We start from the raw sequence: 26,283 nt of genomic DNA, 5'->3' as shown, positions 1-26,283 counted from the left end.
ATTGTTGTTCATATGGGGTCTCAAGCCCCTTCAAGCTCTTTCAGTCCTTTCTCTGATTCCTTCAATGGGGGTCCCATTCTCAGTTCAGTGGTTTGCTGCTGGCATTCGCCTATGTATTTGCTGTATTCTGGCTGTGTCTCTCAGGAGAGATCTACATCCGGTTCCTGTCAGCTTGCACTTCTTTGCTTCATCCATCTTATCTAGTTTGGTAGCTGTATATGTATGGGTCACATGTAGGGCAGGCTCTGAATGGGCGTTCCTTCTGCCTCTGTTCTAAACTTTGCCTCGCTATTCCCTCCCAAGGGTATTCTTGTTCCTTTTAAAGAAGGAGTGAAGCATTCGAATTTTGGTCATCCTTCTTGAGTTTCATGTGTTCTGTGCATTTAGGGTAATTCGAGCATTTGGGCTAATAGCCACTTATCAATGAGTGCACACCATGTGTGTTTTTCTGTGATTGGGTTACCTCAGTCAGGATGATATTTTCCAGTTCCATCCATTTGCCTATGAATTTCATAAAGTCATTGTTTTTTTGATAGCTGAGTAATATTCCATTGTGTAGATGTACCACATTTTCTGTATCCATTCCTCTGTTGAAGGGCATCTGGGTTCTTTCCAGCTTCTGGCTATTATAAATAAGGCTGCTATGAACATAGTGGAGCATGTGTCTTTGTTATATGTTGGGGCATCTTTTGGGTATATGCCCAAGAGAGGTATAGCTGGATCCTCAGGCAGTTCAATGTCCAATTATCTGAGGAACCTCCAGACTGATTTCCAGAATGGTTGTACCAGTCTGCAATCCCACCAACAATGGAGGAGTGTTCCTCTTTCTCCACATCCTCAGCATCTGCTGTCGCTGAGTTTTTTGATCTTAGTCATTCTGACTGGTGTGAGATGGAATCTCAGGGTTGTTTTAATTTGCATTTCCCTTATGACTAAAGTTGAACATTTCTTTAGGTGTTTCTCAGCCATTCGGCATTCCTCAGTTGTTAATTCTTTGTTTAGCTCTGAACCCCATTTTTTATTATTTTGTCTTTTTTTTTTCCGGAGCTGAGGACCGAACCCAGGGCCTTGCAAACGCTCTACCACTGAGCTAAATCCCCAACCCCTGAACCCCATTTTTAATAGGGTTATTTGTCGCCCTGCAGTCTAACTTCATGAGTTCTTTGTATATTTTAGATATGAGCCCTCTATCAGTTGTAGGATTGGTAAAGATCTTTTCCCAATCTGTTGGTTGCCGTTTTGTCCTAACAACAGTGTCCTTTGCCTTACAGAAGTTTTGTAGTTTTATGAGCTCCCATTTATCGATTCTTGATCTTAGAGCATAAGCCATTGGTGTTTTGTTTGGGAAGTTTTCTCCAGTGCCCATGTGTTCGAGATGCTGCCCACTTTTTCTTCTATTAGTTTGAGTGTATCTGGTTTGATGTGGAGGTCCTTGATCCACTTGGACTTAAGCTTTGCACAGAGTGATAAGAATGGATCAATCTGCATTCTTCTATATGCTGACCTCCAGTTGAACCAGCACCATTTGCTGAAAATACTATCTTTTTTCCATTGGATGGTTTTTGGCTCCTTGGAGACAAACTTCTTAACCAAGTAGAAAAAGCTGTTGGCTCTAGTCCCTGCCTAGTTCCCAGTTTCATTCTGTAATGTGTACTTTCTGGAGACTCTAGACCACTGATTTTTTTCCATCTCCCAGTCCCATCAGGATTCTTCCTTCCTCCTGGTCCAAGGCCTTCAGTATACCGCCTATCTGGAACGTTCCCTCTCTTCTTCATCTAACTTTGCTACTCATTCTTCAGATCTCACACCAAGTATCTATTAATTATCTAGGCACATGGCACATTCTTGTAGCCTCAGCTACTCAGAAATCTTAAACAAGATTATCTACAGCTCAAGGCCAATCCGGAACTTAGACCATCTCAAAGCATCAACAACTGACAAATGAAAGTACTCCTTTAGTTAGTGAGTACATCTCTCTAGCACTACATTAACTTGACAAAAGTACATGTATTAAATATGAGCCAATACGGTTCGAGAGCTATTCTCTCCACTGAAGATGAGAAATTTGAGACACAAAACTTTTAGATAGCCAACGTCATGCAAGTAGTTTTTTTAAAAAAAGAAAAAATAAAGGCTACCATAGAACTTGAGTCAAATTTCACCTACATCAAATTTTTCTATTGGTTTTAACAGCTCTCTCTGTACAGCAGTGACCACACTTGTATGGGATTTTATTAGTTTGCTAACCTTCTGATCCAGAATGTATCGTGTGTCCTAGTACTGTTCACTTTTCCTTTTTCATTAAAGTTAATGGTTAGTAAAGTATGTGACATATGTATACAATTTAAAGGTTGTTGCTGTTGTTTGTGAAATGGTCTCATTTATAGGCCAGGAGAGTCTACCAGATAATAAAAATATTTAATTTTGATTAAGTTCAATTCATCAATTTTCCTATGGATACCACTTTGGTTGTTAAAACACATAAATACTTTGCTAGACATATTTCCCAAAGACCCTGCAAGCTAGTAACTTAAACGATTTTTATGGTTCTCAATAAAGTTTTGTTTCTCCTATAAAAGTATCTTAGCAGAACTGAAGCTAATGGCTAAACTCCAAAGGTATGTCAGTCAACTGTGTGTCTGACTAGTAAGTTAAACAGAGGAAAAATAGGTCACAATCTGGTGAAAGAGGTAAATGAAAACCCTCCATCACCAACCAGGAAGGAGGAGCACAAGTCTCCAGAACAATGAGGACAGAGATGGGAAAGCCATCTACAGGTAAGAGCATTTCCATTTCAACATTTTTTACAAGTAAGGCACAAATACCTTTCTAAAATTTATTGGTCAGAGAAGCCCCAGAGGTCTCCAGAACACAAGCTACTGCCACTGCCCTTGGTTCTCCACCATAATTTCAAGGTCCTATCGATGAAGACAGCATACACTTTGGCTGCAGAACACTGAACAATTAATCTCAACCTGAGCAGTAAACTTCCTCCCTGACAACTAGCTTTCATAGTGTTGGAAGGTGCTAAGCAAGTTACTTCCGTAAAGAAGACATCAATGGTCTTACCCAGCACTGCACGCTACAAAACCAGCTTAATAGGCAAAATGTGCTCACTGGGACACTGTTTCTCTGCACAGTCCTGGGTGTCCTGGAACTTGCTCTGTAGGGCAGGTTGGTCTTAAACTCAGAATCTGCCTGTGTTTAATGCCAGCATTCAGAAAGCAGAGGCAGACAAATTGTGAAATCAGGACAAAGTCTGCTCTATACAGTAAGTTCTAGGCCAGCTAGTGCTACATACCTTCTCTAAAAAAATAAAATAGAACTATTTATCTCCTTTCAAACACAGTGACTTTCAGTAGATCCAGACATGCTGAGCATTTAAAGGATATATTATAAAAACTGATTTCTGGGGCTGGAGAGATGGTTCAGTTGTTAAGAGCACTGACTACTCTTCCAGGGTTCCTGAGTTCAAATCCCAGCAACTACATGGTGGCTCACAACTATCTGTAATGAGATCTGAAGCCCTCTTCTGCTGTGTCTGAAGACAGTTACAATGTACTTACATATAATAAATAAACATTTTTTTAAAAAGTTGATTTCTATCAGAAATATAAGTAAAATTCTAAGTATTCTTATTTTGATAAAATAAAAAGGCAAAAATTTTATTCTGCATAAGTCATGTTTCAGTAGATTATTAAAGTCCACCAACTTTCAGGAGCAGTGTAAATCATCAGAGTAAAAAACACAAGGGGCTGGAGAGATGGCTCAGTGGTTAAGAGCACTAACTGCTCTTCTAAAGGTCCTCAGTTCAATTCCCCAGCACCTACATGATGGCTCACAACCATCTGTAATGGGACCTAATGCCCTTTTCTGGTGTGTCTGAAGATAGCAACACTGTACTCATACATGAAATAAATCTTTAGGAAAAAAAAAAAAGAAAGAAAAAACGAATACTGGTTGCTTTTCCAGTAGTCCTGAGTTCAACTCCCTGCATTCACAGGGCGGCTTACAACTATCTGGCAGCCTCTTCTGGTATGCAGACATACATGCAAAGCATCTATATATGTAAGACACATAATTTTTTATGAAGTTAAAAGTTTAAAAGCACACAGATACAGTAGGATTCGTTCTATAGGGTGTGGACAAAAGAGCAAGAACAATGGAGAAGAGTGTTTCTCATTAGATTCACTTGATTATTAAGACAGACTATTTTACATTCCAACATAAGACAATAATCTGTTTCTCCCAAAAGTAACAGTACTTCGTATTTTATCATTATTGTTCATTTAGCATGTCAAAACTGCACCTTATATTTTTTTTTCAAAGAACAAAAATACTAAATAGCTAGTTCCCTGAAGAATATTTCTTAAACTTACAAATTCTTTTAGGCTTCATACTATTACTCACTAGAGCAAAGATATGAAAACCTAAGTGTCCATCACAGATACAGTAAAAAAAAAAAAAAAAAAAACCACACAGAACACTGCATGGTCTCATGTTGGATCTAAAGATCTAATTCAAAAGCAGAGTAGCAATGGTGGTTCTCAGGGATGGAAGGCTGGAAATGGGGGTGGGGTAGTGGGTCTAGTCAAGGGCACAAGGTTTCAGTTATGTGGGCAATTAGTGACCTACTTAACATACAGCACAATGACCCCAGCTACACGATGACCTGTGTGTGTCCTCAAACACAAGCACATGCACTAAAGACAAACAGATCTATGTGGGTTTGACTTAATGTTGCCACAATATACACTTTTATCAAAGTACCTCAAATATACACACACAATTACAGTTTGTAAATTAAAACAAAAACAAGCATCCAGAAAAAGGAAGATTAAACACTACATAATTTTTAAAAGGGAAAAAAAGTTACACACAACTATAAGGCTCATTGATAAGGAAAAAGATAAAACAATAATCCAATTTAAAAGCTGCTATGGAAGACTGAGACTTTAAAAGACAGAATGGATTCAACTGCTCCTGTAAGAATGGGGAGAACTGACTGACTGATTTCCTTCCCTCTCAGCTGCAGCAAATCTCTCAGTTCCAGCAATGGGTGAGGCAGGAGGGGGTCTTCCTTCACTTTATACCTAACCAAGCAACACTTATCTTCAGGAATCAAAGGAACAATCTTATAAACAAACATGAAAGTGCACAGAAAGCCATAAAATGTATTAATGCAAAGGACTGGCTGCTCTTGTTAAAAACAAAACTCACAAGAGTTTCTGCAATGGAACTATGGTGCCAGGACTCTCTTTCCAACGCTTCAGTAGAATGTCACCTAGTGCGGCTTGCAGGACCCTGTAGCCATTGAGAATTGAAAGCAGGAGCTCTGGGATGACACTGCTGAGCTCAGTCTGGCACTTAGTGCTGTGGGACCTTTGGAATGATAGTCAATTCTTTCTCAAGTTTCCATACTTGTTAAATGGACAAAGTCAGTGTATTTACTTTATGAGACTAGGGAAAATGAGGGGTGGGAGGGAGGGAGAAAGTGAATGCACTCTATTTGCATGTAGTGTATCATGTTGGAAGTGTCTGCTGACAATTCTGACTACAAAGCAAGAAGAAATTCTATGAAGCAGTCAGTGGTCAAAGCCCACAGGATGCTGCTTTGATATATGACCCACCACAGAGATCAAATCTGGCTTCCGGAGAGGTCTGAAAATTAGTACCAACATGTCACAACAGGAAACAGAAAGCCTATCACCAACATGACCTGGACACTTGCCATTTTTTCTACCAAAAAACCCCAGAACTTTAACAAATCTGTTCTTCTGAACTACATATATTCAAAACCAAATTAATTCTTTAAAGCTTTAATAAGGTACATAGGCAGCACTATTTCCAAGTAATGGCCCACGTTATTCATACTGACCTCTTAAAATCATTTGAGCTGCCACTCAAAGAAAGGCTTTGAAGTAAGTAGAAGGAGAGGAAGGAGTGGGGATTGAATGGTATCTGGGATAAATTCTGCAAACACCATATAAACATTCAATTTGAGAAAATACCCATAAGTTATACACCTGAATTTAAAGCCATTAGAAAAAACAAAAACAAAACCCACATCAGCAGAAGGAACACCTTTCAAAATTGCTCAACAACATCCACATAAGCATTGAACTTCTTGTATACACTCCCGAATTGAAAGAACAGTTTTTTAGTATTTACAAAAGCATGTAAAACTGATTCAACGAAAATAACCATCTAAATTCTTCATGGGTAAGAAGTACATCTACAAAGTGTCAATTATATATAAGCCACAGTGATAGTGCAGGAACTGAATACAAGGGCTCGAAAAAAGTTTTCAGGACTGAATTTTTAAATTTTATACTCGCATACATGGAAAACTATTAAAAGGTATGGTCACCATTCGTCCAATTGTCAAGAGTCATCATTTTCAAAATGGAAATCTCGGCCTACAATTAGAACATACCCGATGAATATGCAATTAACTTCCTTGTGCTCTAATTTTAAAATGCCGCACTTTAAATAAAGCACGCCAGACGAAAAGTTCTCTAAAGTAACTTCTGGTTCAACAAGTTTACTACCAAAACGCAAATATTTGCACAAAAATGATTTGATAAACATAAGTCTAAAGGCCAAAAGAATAAATAAAATAACCTAAACGTTTTTAAACTTGAGCAAACTGTAAATTCAAGATTAATTCTGTGCTGGTACCTAGTTTTAATTCTACTTATAGGTCTTTTGAAGGTTCCGGGAGGAAACAAGATTTTAATGGGCTGGACAGCAGGTAGGTAGGTAGCTCGGTGGGAACGCCAGAGCCTGGTCTCGCGGTCCACCGTCAAGGCGTGAACCTGACAGCTGGCGACTCACCTTGCAGCTCAGAGGCATAGCAAGCTCGGCGGCTGGTGGCTGCGCTGCCTGTGGACCCCGCATCTGCTTGAGATCCCGCGCCAGCCGCCCCGGGAGCTTCACCGGGACACGGCTGCCGGGTGGCCACCCCGGCGGACTTCACTGCTACCCGGCTTTGGGAAGAGGTTACGTAAATGCGGCCAGGTGGGACTGGCGGAGGCTGGTTTCGGGGTGAAGTTCAATCCTCCGGCTCTAGCGGGCCCTCTAGTCAACCTGCCTCTGCCCCGACTTGAGTCTCCGGGTTCACAGCGCTTTCAAAGGACTACAGGGGCAGCCGCGCTCCACCTCGGGAGGAAAGTAACGCGGTTCTCACGCCTCCGCCCACTCCAGCCTCATCCTCCGGACGGCGGGCCCGCCCCGAGCGCCCCGGCACTGAGCTGGCAGCAGTGCGATCCCAACCGGACCGGCCCTGACCCGCTGAACTGGAAGAGAAGCTGCAGGAGTCGGAGCCCGACAGGTGCGTCGCACGCGCGTGACGTCACCGCGTTGACGTGAACGGCCGCTCGGCGTCCGACCGTCTCAGCATTTCCTCCCACGGCCGCACTGGGTGGCACATCTGCGCCTATTGGTCGGAATGCAACGGTGGGCATGACCAGGGCGAGGCCGAGAGACGACTCCTTGGGCGAGCCTCGAAGGCTTCTCGAAGCCGCTCACGTCCTCCCTAGCCGAGAAGGCGCTTTCGGAAGCGAGCGGTCGCCGGCATCGTGGCTAAGCCTGGCTTCCTCTCAGTCCTACCTGGACCGAAGCCGAAGCAGGCTGAAGCGAGCGTGTGAGCCCCGGATTCCAGACCCGCGTCTGATGCTTCAGGACCTGTGATGATGTGCAGTGTGTGCTAGGTGTCACCCAGCCTCACACGCCGTCATAGGTTATGTGCTTAACAAAAAACACCAGAGAGAAAATCCCGATGAACCCAAATTTAGACACCACTCATTTCAAAAAAAAAAAAAAAAAGAGGGTTCCACGTGGTCTTACATACTGAGTTCCTATCGCGTGTCACAATACACAGGAAACCTGTCCCCTTGCTCAAGGAGCTGTATTGTGACTCAGCAGGGGAGTGCATGTACAAAAGCCTGGCCTCGGCCAGAGCTTGCCCAAGAGCCTGGTGAACAGGTAGGTGCAGTGTTTATAACTGAGCAAGACCTATGGGACAGTATGGCAGTCGCCACTGGGTGGCAGAACTACGACATGTCTTGGTTGAGTGTCTCAAGTGTATTTATATATCATCGAATGAATACTAATGTCCTCATATATTTACTGTCTTACATATATTAAATGTGACGGGTTCTCACTGCCAACATGTAGCCTGATTCTTTTGCATAAGGAACATCTAGATTTTTATTTATTAAGCAGTAGTCATAGCCAGTCGATCTGTTTTCTATAAAGATGACAGATTCCTTCTGTACTATTTTCTTTTGTGAAAGATCACTCTTTTAAGTAGACAAGAGAACTGTCTACTTGTACACTTGGTTTTTTTGTAATACACAGTAATTTGTGAGAAAAATATTTATTTTAAAACATGTGTTGGGCACAGTTTATGGCATACCAGAAGCACTGTGTTCTACCTCCAGCTTGACAGAAGTAAAATATTTATTTCTGGTATACATCCAACTACACTAGTAGTTCTCAATTTCACTCTCCTCGCAGAAATAATTTTAACTGTTTCCAGATTAGCCGTAAGCCTTTCTGAAGCTCAGATAACGTGCTGTGTGGTAGCTTCATCATTTACACCTGAGAAATCACTTTCTTTGTAATTCCTCCTCTGAGATTATTATCAGAAAAATCCGCTGACAACAAATCTCTTCGTTAGCAGACCTGAGAGCGTCAGGACATCCCTGGCACTGCAGTGTAAGTGCTATGGCATGGACCCTTGCACACTTGCTCCATCTCTTGTCCTATGGAAGGGAGCCTCCTTAACTGAGGAGCTTATGGATCCTTTAAGAGTGATCTTCTTATGGCAGAGATAATTCTCAATAAGGAATTTTTATAGACTTATAAAAACAAACACTGAAACCCCAGCCTGACTGTCAATATTCTTAGAGCTTTAATGGGAGTTTGTGTGACGATCCTGTTGCTATGCAGATGTATTCTATTAGAGTTCTAGAGGATAAAATTCTGACACAGGTCTCACTGGTTAAAATCAAGGTTGGCCAGGTGGTTTTCTTCTAGAGGCCCTAGGGGAAAATCAACCTTGGTTCTTTTGTAGATAATTAGAAAATATTTGAATTTTCTCAGCTCCTTTACTCCATCTTCAAAGTCTTTGGTGATAGGCAGAGTCCTTCCCTAACCTAATTTATTGATTTAGGGATCAGACAGACAAGGGTGTCTTTGGGGGGAGCTAAAATATGCTACCAGTCCTGGAATACTTAATTCAGCTTTTTACAGCATAACATCTTAGTATACATTCTAATATACCGGAAATACTCAGAGACACAGAAAAGTAATTTATCTGCAAAAGGTCAGTTTCTCTTTTAAGTTGGATTTTGCTGTTGGTAGAACTGAGCTGAAGCAGGAATAATAACCAAACCCTGTTAATATTTAGATTGGCTCTTCCCTCCCCATACCAGCCAACTAATTGGTTTAGGTCCCTAGGAAAGGAAAAAAAAAAAAAAAAAAAAAGATGAACTCACACTGCAAGTGTATTTCTGCCAAATGTACCATAACCTGTCCATTAGTCTTCCTGGTACCTTGGCCAAAGGAAGATAAATAGTGCCTACGACCTGTGAAAGGGCTAAGTCTTTCCCCATGTCAGTAGTTTTCCTGCTTTGAGAGTACCGGGTTGTATTTTTTTTAAAACCTGGCAAAAGAAGCCAAAAGAGCACCAGGAAGCACATGTGTTTCCTCTGGATTATTCCTTTTATGCTGCTACGGACTTTCCTTGAAATAAGAAACCAGGTGCATACACGCCTTCAGTCCCAGCACTCGGGAGGAAGACAGAGGCAGCGATCTAGGTGAGTTTGAGGGAAGCCTGTTCTAGAAAGAAGGGAAGGAAGGAAAGGGAAAGAAAGGAAGAAACCAGAAGCTACATGTAGCTTGGTGTTAGACCATTTGCCTAGTGTGGATAAGACCCTGGATTTCCGTGTCCAGCACCATGCAAGAACAAAGCAAACCACAGGAGACTCTTAGCATAAGTCTACCTTTATGATTTTCTCCTGACACCAGCAGTCTCAAGGATGTAGTAAAATCTGCCTCTTTTTCGTCCTGTCTTTTTTACCCCTAAGATAAATCCCGTTATCCTGAGCAGCTTTGCATGCCTGGTTACTTCTAAGGCCCGTGGAAAAGCAAAGAATTTTCTAGTCTTATAGGATTCTTTTCTACAAAATCCTGCCTTGCATCATAATACAACCATGTTGTCAAAAACAGTCATGAAATGATTCCTTTCTCATTTTGTGCAGCCAAAGCCTCAGTCTTTGGAGGTGTATGCCTGTGACCCCAGCCCTGTGAAAGGGCTAAGTCTTTAGCTTAGGGGAGCAGAGACATGAGGCTTGCCACATGTTTAAGGGCAGCCTGGTTACATATAGTTGGTATAGTGAATTCTAGGCCAACCACGGGTACACAGGGAGACCCTATCTTGAAAAATATAAAAGTGGATAAAATTTAAAAAATAAAACGAAAACAAAAGAACACCCTGATACTGAATTGCGTAACGGTGTAAAGAGTTAGCGTCTCTTGTTTTGTTTCTGCTATTGTGCTATCATTGCCTCCCATGCCACACTATGAGTTGCTAAGGTTACAGGAGCATGCCACTACCCACCACGTCCAGCTTAGGTTCCAGGGCTCACACTCATTAAGGTGCTTTTGCCCACTCAGCCATCTTGCTGGCAGAAGTATTTCCTCTAATAGGTGTTTGTTTCAAGAAGGTGCTACCCTCGTGAGAGGTCTGCTCTCACAGACTATTTCCATAGCAAATTGTTGTAAAGCAAGGTCAATTCTCTTGCTTTTTCTCCATGTACCTACCTGTGTCTCTGCTCTATTTCCATGTTAAGATGGAGTTTCTATATTATGACTAGCTAAATAATTTTTTCCTTAAAAGTTACTCCCTGTCAGGTAGTCATTCTATAGCAACAACAGAAAATGGACCAAGACAGAGACCAGTAAAGACACTGAAGAGAAATATAGAAATAATAGTTTATAAATGGTTTATAAAATAGTTTATAAATGGTTTATAAAATAGTTTATAAATGGTAATATACGAAAGATTCTATCTCCAGTCAGTGACAAAGGAATATCTAGTTTCCCTCCAAAAAGAATACAAAGATGGTTTTCATGTGGTAATTACAGGAAGTAATTTCAGATGAATTAAGGCTACTAAAGCAAAAGAAAATTTAAGTTATTTCATAACTGGGGATTGAGGATCTGCATGGCAAGAAAGGAGACAGACTGACAGGATTGACCATATGCAATTTAATTTTTCCATGGGGCCAATGACACCATAAAGAAGACATTTTAGTGAGACGAGCAGAAAACATTAGTTTTTATTCCATGGCAAACTATTAGCTTCTTCATTTCATAAACAGCTTACCTAATCTTTTTATTATGTTTTATTTTGTTATGATTATGATTTTACTATGATTTGATTTTTATTATGATTATTATTTTATTTTATTATGATTATATTTTACTATGATTATTATTTTATTATGTTTTATTTATCACTTGAGTGTACATATGTACATTATAGGCATTACCTGTGGATGTCAGAGGAAAACTTGTGAGAGTTCTCTTCTTCCACCAGCTAGGTCCTTGGGATTGAATTCAGGTCAGTGAGATTGGCAGAATGCACCTTTACTGGCTGAGCCAACGCAGCACCCCTAAACTGACTTCTAGTAGCACAGCTTATGAAAGGCAATCGAGGCAAAATCAAGAGAAATACACAGGGACTATGAGTCCACTTCTAGGCACATTTTGTATAAAGATAACCCAAGATATTGAACATAATTTCTAAATATGGTGGACATTGATTCTCACCCCAATAAATGTTGCCTCTCTGTATGCCTTTTTGTTTAAAACCAAAAACATGACCCAAATGACACCAGACTTGTTTTAGACCTAGGCTTCAAAAGGATTGGCAATTTCTGCCTTATTTGAAGGCAGCTGCTGTGGAAAAACCATCACTGAGGTCACCATGCCGAGAGCAGTCATGTGAAGAGACTGGAAGACACCAAGGATCTTACCATGTGAATGAAGCTTTTGGGAGCATCAATGGAACTGTAACCACCAACTGAGATGCGAAATGCATGATCTTCATCCAGGCTGTGGAGCAGCAGCAGAACTACAGGGTAGAACCATCCTTGAGTGCCAGCTCACATAATGTGAGGCCCCTAATTTTTAAAGATAATTTGCTATCCAACAATATGTATCCAAAGTATAGCAGTGCTAAAGTGGGAGATGCATACATACATACATTCATACATACATACATACAAACAAACAAACAAACAAACATACATTTGACTTAGTAAACCTGCCTTTAGGAATCCCTTAGAAATAAAAGTGTATTAACACCATCAAAGAAACCTTTTTTTTTTTACAGCAAATGGAGACCATCACAGAAAACCAGAAATGGGCACAGTACAGAAATCAACGGATTGTGGGGAGCACAACCCCAATGAATGTATCTACATCCATGATTCAAAATATATCAGAAGGGGATGGAAAGATTGTAAGAGCCAAAATTCCAGGAAGTCATCTATGAAATGGACTCTCCTAGAAATGGCTTTATAACAACTAGGACAATGGTAATATCAATGGACATGCTGGAGTGGGGAGCAGAAAATTTCAGTGGTGTTTCATCCCTAGACAATGAGTGACAGCTAATGACTGCTGGAGAATTACACTCTCCAGGGAAGAGCCCCTTGGATGTTAAATATAGAGTGGTCAGCCTTGAAGCCATATACATACAATGAACCAAATAAGTTCTGTTTACATATATCTGTGCATACACACACATGTAACAAGTATAATTAAAGAAGCCATCAAGTTGAGGGGATACATGGGAGGAGTTTGAGTGAGGGAAAGAAGGAGGAAGTGGTGTAATTTCATTTCAATTAACATTTTTTAAAGTATACGATATGGTTAGAAACAAGTAGATTTTAATACATCCATATCATGAAATGTTTTTTGCAAGTGTGTTGTGTGTGGCATGTGTGTTTGAATCTATGGGCAAACACGGAGGGGTGTACATTATTGTGTGTTTGTAGAAGCACAAAGATGACATAGGTATCTTCCTCAGCTGTTCTCTGCTTTCTCAAGGGAAGGTCTCTTAGTGGTTATGGACTTCACCAATTCCAGCCAGCTTGTCCATGAATAATCTGTCTCTGCTGGGACGCAGGCAACCAACAGGACTATCCAGTCTTTTTACATGGGTTCTAGAGATCCGAACTACAGTTGCTTACAGCAAGCATGTTATCTGTTAAGGCTCCTTCCTCCCCAGTCTGCTGGTCATAGAATCCTCATATTGACAGGAGTTTGATGTTTTCTAGAGAGATGTTCAAGATCTATTGTTGAATTATTTATGTGTGTACCATATACCATAAATAGATGTATCTTAACCCATTTTAAAAGATTAGTACTACTATGCATACATACATGAGTATTCTTTATGAACATAGAAATATTTTTGTACACTTGAGTACTAGATTGTTCCAAGGAGCAAAACTACATTTGTTTAAAAGGAATATCCACTAGAATACTTAAGAAGACTAAAACCTAGTGACTTTTCCTTTCTAATCCCTTCTTTCCTCAAAAATACATCAACATAACAGGTGAAATAACAGTAAAAATGGATCCTATTTAGTGTTGGGATACTTCACTGTTTAAATATCTTGTGATCGAGTCAATTTTGGTAGACAGTTAAATGGTTTCTAGGTTGTCCGCTTATCGTAGTCAATTCCATATGCTCCTTTTTGGCTCCATGCTTCAAGAAGTGAAATTCTAAAGTGAAAGAGTGTACATATTGACAGCATGCTTTTAGAAAGACTAGCAATTTCTGTTCCCAGCAACAGCTTGACAGCTGCCTAAAGCATTCTCTTCAGACATGACCGACTAGCCATTCTCTATGCAAGCCACAGAAAGGGGTTTACTTAGATTAGCACATGGCAGTGTTGCCCCCTCACTTTGCCGAACAGTGTTATGTGGGTAGAAATAGAGTTGTTCTTTAGATAGAAAAATTCCTGCCAGCTGGAGTTGGATGGGGCTAAAGATTAGAAGCAAACACATATGGAAAATAAGTCTTTTGCAGTTGTGTGGAGATTGAAGAGCTGAATCTTGGGCTGGAGAGATGCTCAGTGATTAAGAGCACTGACTGCTCTTCCAGAGGTCCTGACTTCAATTCCCAGTAGCCACGTGGTGGCTCACAACCATCTGTAATGGGTTCCGATGATGCCCTCTTCTGGTGTGTCTGAAGACAGCAAGTGTACTCATAGACATAAAACAAATAATAATAATAATTAAAAAAACTGCTGAAACTCAACTTTTTTTTTTTAGTGACTAGCTTGGATGATTTGCAGTGTCACTATCTGGCAAAGAAACCCCTAATCTATTTCCAAGTTAGAAATAATTATAAGCTCCTGAACCTAGAAAAATTGTCTTGACTGTGTGGGGTGGGGAAGGGATGGGAAAAGAGAAAGGAGGAGTTCAAGTTATCCTATCTAAATCATCTGACCTCAGATCTCAGGCAAGGTCTGTGCAACCTCTGTAGAGTCAACACATGAATGGACACACAGTCAGCAACTGTGGCTGTATACAAAGACACTATCCTGTTCCTGCTGCAAGTGTGGACTTTCTAGGAGTGTCATCCACTAGTTTACTGAGTAGAGCTACTCAGGATGACACTAGGTTTGTTCTCAACTGTTTCAATTCCTGCACCGAGTGTTTTTTAGTCTGTTGTACCACCGTCAGTCCCTTCAGTATAAAGCATACACACAGGAAACATAAAATATTGTAACTTTGTATGTTTTTAATATGCAATCCTTCATTTTTATTTTGTAATTTTTTCGACTATTTACTTATCTTTAGGGTTTAGTTTTACCCCTATGAGTGTCTTGCTTGCAAGTTTTTTTAAAGCATCTTTTTTCTTTAAGATTTATTTATTTAGTTTATATGAGTACACTGTCGCTGCCACACTAGAAGAGGGCATCGGATCTCATTACAGATGGTTGTGAGCCACCATGAGGTTGCTGGGAATTGAAGTCAGGACCTCTGGAAGAGCAGTCAGTGCTCTGAACCGCTGAGCCATCTCTCCAGTTCCCTCCCTCCCCCTTTTAAAAAAAGCCTTATGTATGTATTCTATATAAGTACACTGTAGCTGTCTTCAGATACACCAGAAGAGGGCGCCAGATCCCATTACGGATGGTTGTGAGCCACCTTGTGGTTGCTGGGACTTGGACCTCTGGAAGACTAGTCAGTACTCTTAACCACTGAGCCATCTCTCCAGCCCTGTAACTTTGTGTTTTAAAAATAAAAGATAAAACTGCTTCGTTTAATTGCACAAAGTAACTGTGCCAGTGCTTGCAGAAGCCAGAGGTTTATTGTGAGCTAACCAGACCAGGGTTCTGGGACTCAATCCCTGATCCTCTGTCTTAACAGCTGTTTCTCCAGTCCCTCAAAATAACTTTTTAAAAGGCTTTGCATTTAAACAAAAACTACATCCTCAGTTAAGTAATGAGCGCTTAAGTTAAAAGTACCTTATCTGTGTGCCGCGTGGGAAAATTAATATGCTTTCTTCAGTCTGAATCATATACCCGAGCGAATTTCCCGCCTTCAACTCAGCATAATTCTTTTACATTCTTCTACTAACACCCCTCTCTCACACCCTCCTTCAGTAACGCAAGCTCTCCCCATGGTACTTGGAGCGTTTAACCCCTGGAGTTCCTCCCGTCTCCACCAGCCCCGCCTCGAGTCCTCCGGGCTTGCACCTAAGCACTTGTTCAGTCACCCCCTCTAGTCTCCCGACTGCCTAGCAGCTTTGGCTGAAACACTCTCAGATGGCCCCACCCTTTACCGATGCCCCGCCCCACTCCCTTAGTCCCTCCCCGATTTTGCCTTACGCCTCCCCGGCTTACTGCGCCTAGCCCCCATTCCGCCTAGCCCCCATTCCGCCCTTTCTAGCTTGCACCTATCCACCCTTCTCTTCCTCGCCTCCTTTCTCCTCTAAGGCCCGCCTCTGGTCCTCCACGCTCCCGGCCAGCTCAGCAGCTTGCGGTTGGCCCGGCACCATTCGCTTTCCTAGTCCGTAACCCCGCCTTCCCCAGAAGCCCGCCCCGCTAGTCCCGCCCCGCCCTTGCATCTACCGCCCGTAGGCTTGCCTGGCCCCGCCCACCACGCTTCCTGGCTCCTCCCCTGCAGCACAGCTACAAGTTGACTCTTGCGCGCTGACGTAACACGCCAGCGACAGTGACGCGCGGGCCGTTCCCCTTTCCTCATCTGTACCGCTATGGTTTCAGGGCGGCAACGTGCGGTGTCCTTACCTTGAGCCTGTGCAGTTGTCCGCACCATAGTCACTGTGGCGAGGCGGAAGGACTTGGGCGGCAGGTAGCCTTCCAGTCCCACACGCTGCGGGTCCGCGCCGGTCCAAGCCACCTCGACCTGTGAAGTTGGGGGCGGTACCCAGGAACTCACCCTGTGCAGCCGCCGTTTCCAAGGGGTCAGGAACCGCTGTGTTTGTTTCGTCCGCGTAGCCAGGGCCGGTCCCAGAGCACTGTGCCTGACCCGACGGTGACCAAGCCTGACGCGTCAGCTAGAGACCGGTGCCAGGTGTAGGAGTCGCAGTCTGGGCTGCTGGGTAGACTTGCTTTCTCTTACAGCGTGTCATTTTCAAAATGCACCGTGGTGCCTCTGCCTTAAGTCCTATAGGAAGACCCTGCCGCATTTAGACTGGTGCTTATGGTCGTCACTGTTGTTCTGATTCAGGTCCCGTGTCATTGAGGTGAGTTGCACGTGGGGAAGTAGTGACAAGCAGAACGGTGAATTCACCGGGAGTGAGGAGACCTGTATAGATCTTAAGTAGAATGAATGAGTACTCGCCTTAAGTGTTTGCACTTAAAGCACCTTTCTCTCCTTAAATTGTTAACTGGGAGGACCTGTGTTTGGCTCAAAGCAATTCTTTGGTAACCTAAAAGGATAACGCACTCTTAATAGATGATAAGCTAATCTAAGTAGGTGATGTTCATTTAAATAGATTAGATCTTAACTGTATATTTAATGAGAAAAAAAAAGCAGTTAGCTGATTACCCTAAAACCTAATGTATCGCTTCTCTTTCCATGGTTTGACAGAATTTCCATGTGCAAAGTATTAAAAGTTTTATTAATAGTTTAGTGTAATTTTGGGAAGGGGTTCTGGGGATTGGATTACAGGACCTCAGTTTTGCTAGGTAGGTGATCTGCCACTGAGTTATATACCCCACCCATTTTTTTATTCTTTCCTGTATGAACTCCATAGAAGGAGAAATATTATTGCCTACATAAATCACATTGGAAATGTTTGTGAAGGCTTAAAAGCTCTAAGCTTTAATGATGGGCTTTGTTTATGCTGTAGTAAGTAGGGATGATGGGTAGCAGCCAGACAGAAAAAGTAGTTCTTTGTTTCTAGATTCTAGGATCTAGAGGTCTACATTTAAAATTGCCTCTTGTTCTGTTGAAACCTGAGTAACCGATTTTGTGGCAAAACTGGTTTTTACACATTAAAAGAAGTCTGTTAGAAATCTGATAAAGGCTGTGAAACTTAACCACAGTTCTTTTGAGGTCGTGTTACTAATCCATTGGCACTGTAGTCCAAGTAGGTTTTACACTCCTAGTCTGCTTTCTTGTCTAAATCGTGGACATGATAGCTTTCGCACATAGAAAATGTCTCTTTGCTTGTTGTTCATTTCTCCTATAAACTCCTTCGGTGTTGTCTGAATATATTTACTAAGAAGAAAACACACTTAAAAAATATTAGCAATTCTCTATTTTGTTTTCTAATGTTTCCTCATAATGAAAAGATAGAGAATTTTCCTTCCTGAGAAAGCACATTGACCCCCTTTCTACAACTCAGGTTGTCTCCATTGATTTGGAAGAACCATGTCTGTAGATTTTTGTCTGCAGACAGTACCAGACAACTTCTTGGCATCTGTTGTCACCTATTCCTAATGTTTACCTTTGGAATAAATAGCATGTCCATCAAATATCTGAAACAGCCAGTGCTTAATGTCTGTCATTGTGTGTTTTCTTGACCGATGGAGATGAAGTTTTAAATTCCTATACTATGAAAATTTTAATATGTGGTTCATAATATTGTATCAAACATTACTTATTTGAAACAGTTCTTACAAAAATATAAAGGAACCTATCTAATTTGACTAGAGTTGAATATTTTTTTTCTAGAGCATAATTGATATACTTAAAAAGAAGCAAGATATTGTAACACAAATTTAAATGTTAAGGTGAAATGTTTGGAAATGAGAAATCGTTCAAGGATGTTATTTTTCCCAGTACTAGAGATTAACCCATGGGACTGGTGCATAGTAGGCAGATGCTTCTGCCTCCAACCTATACCCCATCCTGTTCAATATTTAAGTAGGGCCAACAAGATGGACCAACAGATAAAGGCACTTGCCACCAAGCCTGATGCCTGATGACCTTAGTTCAGTCCCCTTGACCTACTTACATAGTGGAAGAAAAAAAAAAAACAAATGCCCACAAGTCTTCTTAGTGTACACACACACACACACACACATACACACACACATACACACACACATACACATGTGTGTGGTCTCTCTCCACATAAACTAGTTTTTTTTTAATTTAAATAGGAAAAATTGCTCTGTATTCTTATACCAGTATACAATCAATATATAATCAGTATGGCTGATTACCATTTACTTTTGTTTTGACTCAACTCTAATACAAAAGACTGAAGACTTCTCAACTCTTCATCTCCCTTCTTTGGAAGCCATATTACTAGTTTGTGTCCTTATAGAGGTATTATATACTTGTAGGTTTGTGCGTATATAGATATGTACATAAATAAATGTAGCTATGAATATATACATGTTTTCCTTTTGACACCAAATAGAGTGTTTGTTAGTTGCTAACTTAATACAAGTCTAGATTTATCTTAGAAATGGGTTTTCCAGTTGAGAGACTGCCTGCATCAGGCTGTCCTGGGAATGTCTGTGAGCAGTTTGATTACTGATTGGTTCAAGAGAGAGCTCAGACTTCTGTGAGTGATGTCATCCTTAGGCAGGAGGCCTTGGGTTATATAAAAAAGCCAGCTGATGCAGGAGGTATCTTTTATTTTATTTCATTTGAAGTAGTTTTCTAGTATAACAATTTAGTTATAAAGTCCTACAAGTATGAAGTTGGTAGCTCATGTTTTCCTTGTGATAAGAGAGGATTGACTGTGGAAAAGGAGAGCTTGTCGTGTGTTTTAAAACTCATTATTTGATAATGATAATTATCAATTACTTAATTAGAATTATCTTTCTTCATCTTTTTTCTTACCTAGGACAATAGATTTGGCTTTATTGAATTAGAGCCCCAGAGCCTAGTGTGTGGATGGCAGTAGAATGAAATACTAGGCACTAATAGCTTCCGCCTTGTCGGTATAGTCCCTAGTACAGAACTGGCAATTACGTTTGGATGAAGAGCCAAACTGACAAATTTTGTTTTTTCCTCTCTTGCCAAAAAAGTCCCAAAACAATGACAATTGTGAAATAACCTCATTATGTAGTTATCATTTAATGTGATTTTCTTTATGGAGTTGAGTCTTTAAGATGAGTTTATCATGATTTGCTCTCTAAGTAGCTCAGTAATATGATACATTGAGCTTCCATGTTCTGGAGATAACATTAAATTTTGGCCGGTTTCCAGATAGCCATTACACTCTGCTGGTTGATTCAATGTAGACCATATTTTCTCCTCTGCCTCACTGTTGATGGCTGAAGCTTTATGATAATTCCTCTTTCTCGTAAGGTTGCTAACATCATTCTCGATATAGAAATTGAAATGGGATCTGGTTATAATGTTTTTTAAACATTCTTTGTCATGAAATTTCATAAGCACTAATTACTAATTTTACTACAGGCTGGATGTTAGTTTTCAGGACTATATTAAGAATTCTGTAATTTAAGAAAATTGAGTCTTTTTGAAAGTGAAATTGCTATCACCAGATGGAAAGGTGAAGAATCTAGTAGTAGTTCTGTTCAGAAGGCTGCTCTCCCGTCCTGAACAAGTATGTTCTAAAAGCAGTGAAGGAGTAGATGAGCTCATGAGAAAGAGAGAAAGCAAGCAGGCAAATAGCGAAAGCCTCCATCTTCCGTTTCTGTGGACCGTCACTAGGAGGTGTGGCCCAGATTTAGCATGGGTCTTCCTATCTTAAAATAATCCAGATTTGGAGTGGGTCTTCCCACTTCAAATGCTCAAATCAAGAAAAATCCCTCACAGGTGTGCCTAGCTGCTTGGATTTTTCAGTTGATGTAATCAGTTGACAACCAAGATTAGCCAAGTCAGTAACAGCTTTATCTTGGTTGGATAATCTTTGAAGAAGTATGGCAATCATATCAGTTGATATTAAGATGGGCATGGTGGTACATGCACACTTGTAATCCCAGTGTTTAGAATTAGGGGGGAGGACAGTTAGTGTGAGGAAGGTATGACATTAATAACCCGCCTCAAAAATAAAGTTTTTATCTTTAAGACAGATAAGGATCTCATTAGATAATGAGGTTTTCCAAACTAATAAAAAAGGCTGTGAAAGTAGAAATGGGAAAAGCTCATGGAGAAAATACAAATGTTCAATAAATGTGGAAGAAATTTTCAGATTTATCAGTAAGAAAAAAAATTGAAAGGCAACACTATTTGTCTCATCAAACATCAGCAAGAACAAGAACATGCCACATTCCTCGGGTAGTTAGTACATTGCTTCAGTTTCTCCTCACAGGGTTAGGTACATTCTTTATCTATATTGTCAGGTGAACTGCAGACACAGACTTCAGTAGTGCAAGTTCTTAACCTCCCTAATGCCGCGACCCTATAATACAGTGTCTCATGTTGTGGTGACCCCGACCATAAAAGTATTTTTATTGCTACTTCATTACTCCAATTTTGCTACTATTATGAATCATAATGTAAATATCTGATATGCAACCAATTGGAAAGGAGTCTTGACCCACAGGTTGATAAACACTGGTGTAAAGGCATGTGACAAGTAAAAGAACCAGGATTTAGGCTCTGTCTTAGTGCTCTATTGCTATGAAGAGACACCATGACTAAAACAACTCTTTCCCCCCCCCCATTTAAAAAAAAAAATTGGGTATTTCTTATTTACATTTCAAATGTTATTCCCTTTCCCAGTTTCCTGTCCATCAGCCCTCTAACCCCTCCCCCTTCCCTTCTATAAGGGTGTTCCCCTCTCCATCCACGCCCACTTTACCCACCCTCCCACACACAATCCAAAACAAGACAACTCTTATAAAGAAAGCTTTTAGGTGGGGCTTACTTATGGTTTCAAAGGGCTAGTCATTATAGCGGGAGCATTGCAGCAGGTGTGAAGACAGCATGATACCAGAGTAGTAGCTGACACTTTTGCATCCTGATTCCCCATTGGCAGGCCTTTGAGAGGATGGTGCGGGGGCACTCGGTTTGCTATGGGCTTTTGAAATCTCAAAGCCCACTCCCAGTGACACACCTCTTCAAACTAAGCCATACCTTCAACAAGGTCACACCTTCTATCCTTCTAAAGAGTTCTTTGGGAACATTCTCACTTAAACCACCAGAAGCTCCAAGGTTCTACTGCTCTTTTTAAAAAATACAGTTTATCATAATTGTGTGTACATAGTGTGTTTTTGGGTGCAGGCATGTATGCCATGCTCAAGTGTGGAGGTCAGACAACTTGTGGAGTTTTCCTTCTTCCAAGGATCAAACTCTGGTCTCCAAACTTGCCTAGAAAGTGCTTTTAACCTAGTGAGCCAGCCATCTTGCTGGCCCTGATCTTTAACTTTTTAACCTCTGTTGCTCCTCTGATATTTTTATAAAGAATACACACTGTTGATAAGAATATCTAAGAATCGGCATTTTATACAGTATTGGTTACAGTGGTAACTGTTTACCAGTCTAGTTGGCAGCATGAACCTGGGAGAGCAAAGGCTAAAAACGAAGCAGACTGAAGTCTCATACAATAGCCAACTTTATTCAGAGCCTCAGATAATGTATACTTTGAGGGTTCAGAATAATATGAGTAAAGTGTACAATCACAAGGTCAAGCCACACATGGTAAAGGCATGCTTTTCTATAGAGGCACATGAACATCAACAGCTGAAGAAAAATCCCCCCATCTGATGCTCCTGGAAGAGCACACAAACACATTCCAAGAACAATTCTGTGTTTTGAAGAAACTGACATCACAGGACTCTTGTTTTCTGGAGTTTTCTCATAATCTCTCAGAATTCTCACAGGACTCCATTCTTGTACTGTGTTCCAAAGATAGATACTTCTGCAAGATGCTTGAGTAAAATGTTTGAAAGCTTTAATATTTCTTTGATTTTCGTTTTCATCCTAAGAAAATCCTTTCAATAAATAACATTAAAACATAAGTACAGAAAATTTACCTGAAATTGTTATTGAAACAACTTTAAGAAATTGTCTTATTTAGCCTGTATTCAGTTTTTTAAATAAACATTTCTTTTTAAAGATTTATTTATTTTATGCATATGAGTACACTGTAGCTATCTTCAGACACACAGGGAGAGGGCATTGGATCCCACTACAGATGGTTGAGAACCACCATGTGGTTGCTGGGAATTGAACTCAGAACCTCTGGAAGAACAGTCAGTGCTCTTAACCACTGAGCCATCTCTCCAGCCCCAACCTGTATTCTTTTTATTAAACAAACTCAATAATGCTAGTGATTCATGTAGGCAAAAGATTGCCTTTATGTGTCTGTACTGTTAGTATTGGATGTTTCAAAGCATTATAATAAAGCTGAAATCATAATTTCTTTTTGTTTTGTTCTAAGTTATTTGACTTTCAGTCAAGATCCTAGATATCTTCTTGTTAAAACTCGCTTAATCTCTGTCAACTCTTTCTTTGTGTGTAGCATATGTATAAAAATGCCTTAATAAAGAACCATGGAGAAGTATGTTAGACTACAGAAGATTGGAGAAGGTTCATTTGGAAAAGCTGTTCTTGTTAAATCTACAGAGGATGGCAGACATTATGTCATCAAGGAAATTAACATCTCAAGAGTAAGTACGATTTTAGTTAAGTTGCACAAGTAATCTGGTTATGATGGGACATTTTAACCTAATGAGAAAGAGAGCTGTAATTCCACTGAGGACCACTAATTTCTGAGGGATCTGTGTCCTTTCATATTTTTTCTGATATGGGCCTGTACCAGTATATAAAACATATACTAACTGTCTGTAACTTCATCTAGATTGAGCACCCTGAAAGAGTTTCACTTACAGATTCACTTCTTCCTTTTTTAACTTTCAAATTTGAGAAAGTAAGTGTGTGTGTGTGTGTGTGTGTGTGTGTGTGTGTGTGTGTGTGTGTGTGTCATTGTACTGTATTAGTACCATTTTTAACCACTTTCAAATTTACTAGTGGTTTTACTATTTTACTTTTTCCCATTTAAGATGTCCGATAAAGAAAGAGAAGAATCAAGGAGAGAGGTCGCAGTGTTGGCAAACATGAAGCATCCAAATATTGTCCAATACAAAGAATCATTCGAAGGTCAGATCTATTTTGCAAACATTTAAAATAAACTCGAAGACACTTTTTTCTTTTTTAATTTTTTATTTCCTCTCCCCAAACTCCCTCCACTTATCACTTTTGAATATTTTCCTTGTAAGAAATTATTTTGTGGATGTATTTTTAGAAAAAAAATGTTCTTTTGTTTGTTTCTTTAATACATATACATGTAAGTAGCAGTTTGATTCTAGGACAGTATTGACACCAAATTGTCCCCTTAATACTGGCTCATTGTTATTACTTAAAAAGAAACAGTAAAGTACAAAAATTTGGAAGGCAAAATTAACAATAATTAACCTTTTACTAATGCTGAGAAAATATTCTGATCCTGATTTTTTAAATAATTTCCTTATTTTTGACAATTTCCTACATGTATAATATAATTTCATCATATTTCACATGCACACCACTTCCTTCTTCTTCTAACATTCCTTCTTTCTACTCTCACATACCCCGTCTTTCAATAAGCCACTGACTTAATTAGGGTGGCTTGCATGTGCACAGGCATGGGGTTATTTACTGAATCTTGGGCAGTTTACCAGTGATTACACCTTTAAAGAAAATTTCTTCTACCTCAGCAGCCAGTAACTGCCACTGCTTTCCCTAGGGGTGAGTCTTCATGTGCCCCTCTCCTGTCCATCCTGGAATACTGACAGGCTCTGTCTTCACCTAGAAATATTGGAATGATTCAAAAGGGGAGGTTTATTCTTTAAATGTGGCCATCTGAAATGTGGAGGCATGCATGGCTACAAGCTCCCTGTTCCTCTCATTTCCCCTCTTTTGAACTCCCTAGGAATTAGCATGTTTGACAGCTCACTGTTTATGCCTCGCCTGTTTCTGTGCCTACACGGCACATTCTGTGGTAGGCAAACAAAGTTCTTGTTTCTTCCCCTGCTCTATGACTCAAAAAGTGTGGGAGTCTGTGCAGTGGCAAACAATCATCACTTAGTGAAGAGCAGCTCGAAGCCCTCTAATCCAGCTCACATCAGACACTGTCTGCCTGCAGGTAGTGTCATGTTGCCCACATTGGGGACAGTGCCTCACACTGTCCCTCTTTTAAACCCAGCAGCAAGGCCAGGCCTCTGAATTTCTGCCAACAAGCTACAAATGGACTTTCCTATGACCTCCTTTAAGATCTGATTAATTTGCTATAAGAGCTCACAGAACACTGTACTTAAATTTAATAAACATCACACACACACACCCCCACATATGTCTTCTATAATGAACACACATACATACCCCAAACTGGTTAAAAAACAAAAAAACAAAAAACAAAAAAACAAACAAACGAAACAAAAAACCCAGCAATTAAAACCTCTGGGGCATTTTGGCTTCTAAACTAAGAGATGGTAAAGAAAAGAGTGTTAAAACTAGCCACGTAGTGCTTGTACTGAGTTTTCTGATTCACATCCCAGCCATGTCTCCCTGCTGTACCGTTAGTTGTTCTCTGATAGCCTTTGTCACTTGGCTTGCCTGGTTTGGGTTTCTTGCTTGCATTTGAAACTGTTTCTACTTATAGTGGTTGCTTTGGGTTTTAGGGGTCTTTAAAATCCTGTGAGCCTCTTAGTGATAATGGGGTTTTTGTGTATATGTAGTCTTGTGCAAAGTACTCTGAGAGACAGGTGGCAATGAGATATTAGAAGGAATACGCATCATCATGTCTCTAATAGATAATACTACTCTGTTAATTATATATTTAAATAACTATTGACTGCGTGTCTTACAGGATGCCTGCAATATTAGTACTAGGGAGGTAGGAACAGGAGGATCATGAGTTTGAGGCCAGCCTAGGCAATGAATGGAGACTTTGACAAGTATATAGGCAGTGTGTTGATGGATAGGAGGAAAAGTGAAGAAGGTTTAAAGGAGAGAACAAGTAATTTTTGCCTTTAAGTAATAGGTATCTGAGTAGTATAAAGTATAACTAGTTCATGTGCTACATCCTCAGTGTTTCTCAAATGTCTTTGTGTTCTGTGTAACCTCCTGTAGTCTTCCTCCCTCTTCCCCATGCTCCAGTACTGGAGGGCAAACATGGATCTTTACACGTTCTGAGCAAGCACTTCACAAGTTACAGCTCCAGCTTTGATACAGGATCTTGCAGATCCTGATACAGATTAGCATCAAACATGCAGTTCGTCAGCTTCTGTCTCCTACCCCCACACTTAGCTTCAAAGCACAGACGTTTGCTTTCCACGGTCTTTGAAAGACCATCATTCTTTTCTTGTTAACTCTTGTTACTTCCTGCTGTTTGTTCCCTCCCTGAAATAGTCTAGGTATTAATACATAAGTGATGGCAGACCATGTGCAACCTGTGGGTTAATAGAGGTTTTTTTCATAATGTCTTTTTTAAGGCTTATTTCTATTTTATGTGTGTGTTTGCCTCTATAGCTAAATGTAATGGTGCCTATTTGGTGCTCTTGGAGGTCAGATCCCATGAAACTTGAGTTATCAATGATTGTGAACCACCATGTGGATGCTGGGAACCAAACTCAGGTCTCTGCAGGTGCTGAACCACTCAGTCTTCTCTCCAGCCCCACTCTAGTGTGTCATTTCTAGCATGTATATTTAGATTATCTTTTCACCCCCGTCATAGTCACACAGGTTCTTAATTGGTTTAATCTAGGTAAGTTTCTAGTCCCAACAGTGTATTATAGGCAGTATATCCCAAAAGCATAT

General features: G+C 40.4%; 2 protein-coding genes and 1 long non-coding RNA gene across 6 annotated transcripts in view; 2 read left to right on the top strand and 1 right to left on the bottom strand.

Moving 5' to 3' along the window:
* Clcn3 (chloride voltage-gated channel 3) overlaps window positions 1-7,322 on the bottom strand; it is a 71,177-nt gene extending 63,855 nt beyond the window's left edge. For 2 of the 4 annotated variants that reach the window (XM_032919395.1, XM_032919392.1), the window contains exon 1: window positions 6,838-7,309. The gene's annotated coding sequence lies outside the window, so the exon portion shown is untranslated. Of the gene's footprint in view, window positions 1-6,837 lie in introns of all 4 variants that reach the window. The other 2 variants (XM_032919394.1, XM_032919387.1) reach the window with 2 other exon arrangements.
* Window positions 7,323-7,525: 203 nt separating this feature from the next.
* LOC116914873 lies at window positions 7,526-12,987 on the top strand. Its single transcript, XR_004389782.1, has 2 exons — window positions 7,526-7,986; window positions 11,921-12,987. It is a non-coding gene; the product is annotated as an uncharacterized LOC116914873 (long non-coding RNA).
* Window positions 12,988-16,266: 3,279 nt separating this feature from the next.
* Nek1 (NIMA related kinase 1) overlaps window positions 16,267-26,283 on the top strand; it is a 126,296-nt gene continuing 116,279 nt past the window's right edge. The window contains exons 1-3 of the mRNA XM_032918458.1: window positions 16,267-16,798; window positions 22,949-23,096; window positions 23,490-23,586. Of these exons, the coding sequence (XP_032774349.1) occupies window positions 22,980-23,096; window positions 23,490-23,586 (214 nt within the window). The 5' untranslated portion in view covers window positions 16,267-16,798; window positions 22,949-22,979. The remainder of the gene's footprint in view (window positions 16,799-22,948; window positions 23,097-23,489; window positions 23,587-26,283) is intronic.

This window comes from Rattus rattus, chromosome 13, assembly GCF_011064425.1.
Source record: "Rattus rattus isolate New Zealand chromosome 13, Rrattus_CSIRO_v1, whole genome shotgun sequence".
Classification (NCBI taxonomy): Eukaryota; Metazoa; Chordata; class Mammalia; order Rodentia; family Muridae; genus Rattus; species Rattus rattus.
The sequence above is the reverse complement of the archived record's forward strand: the minus strand, read 5'-3'. Positions and strand labels throughout refer to the sequence as shown.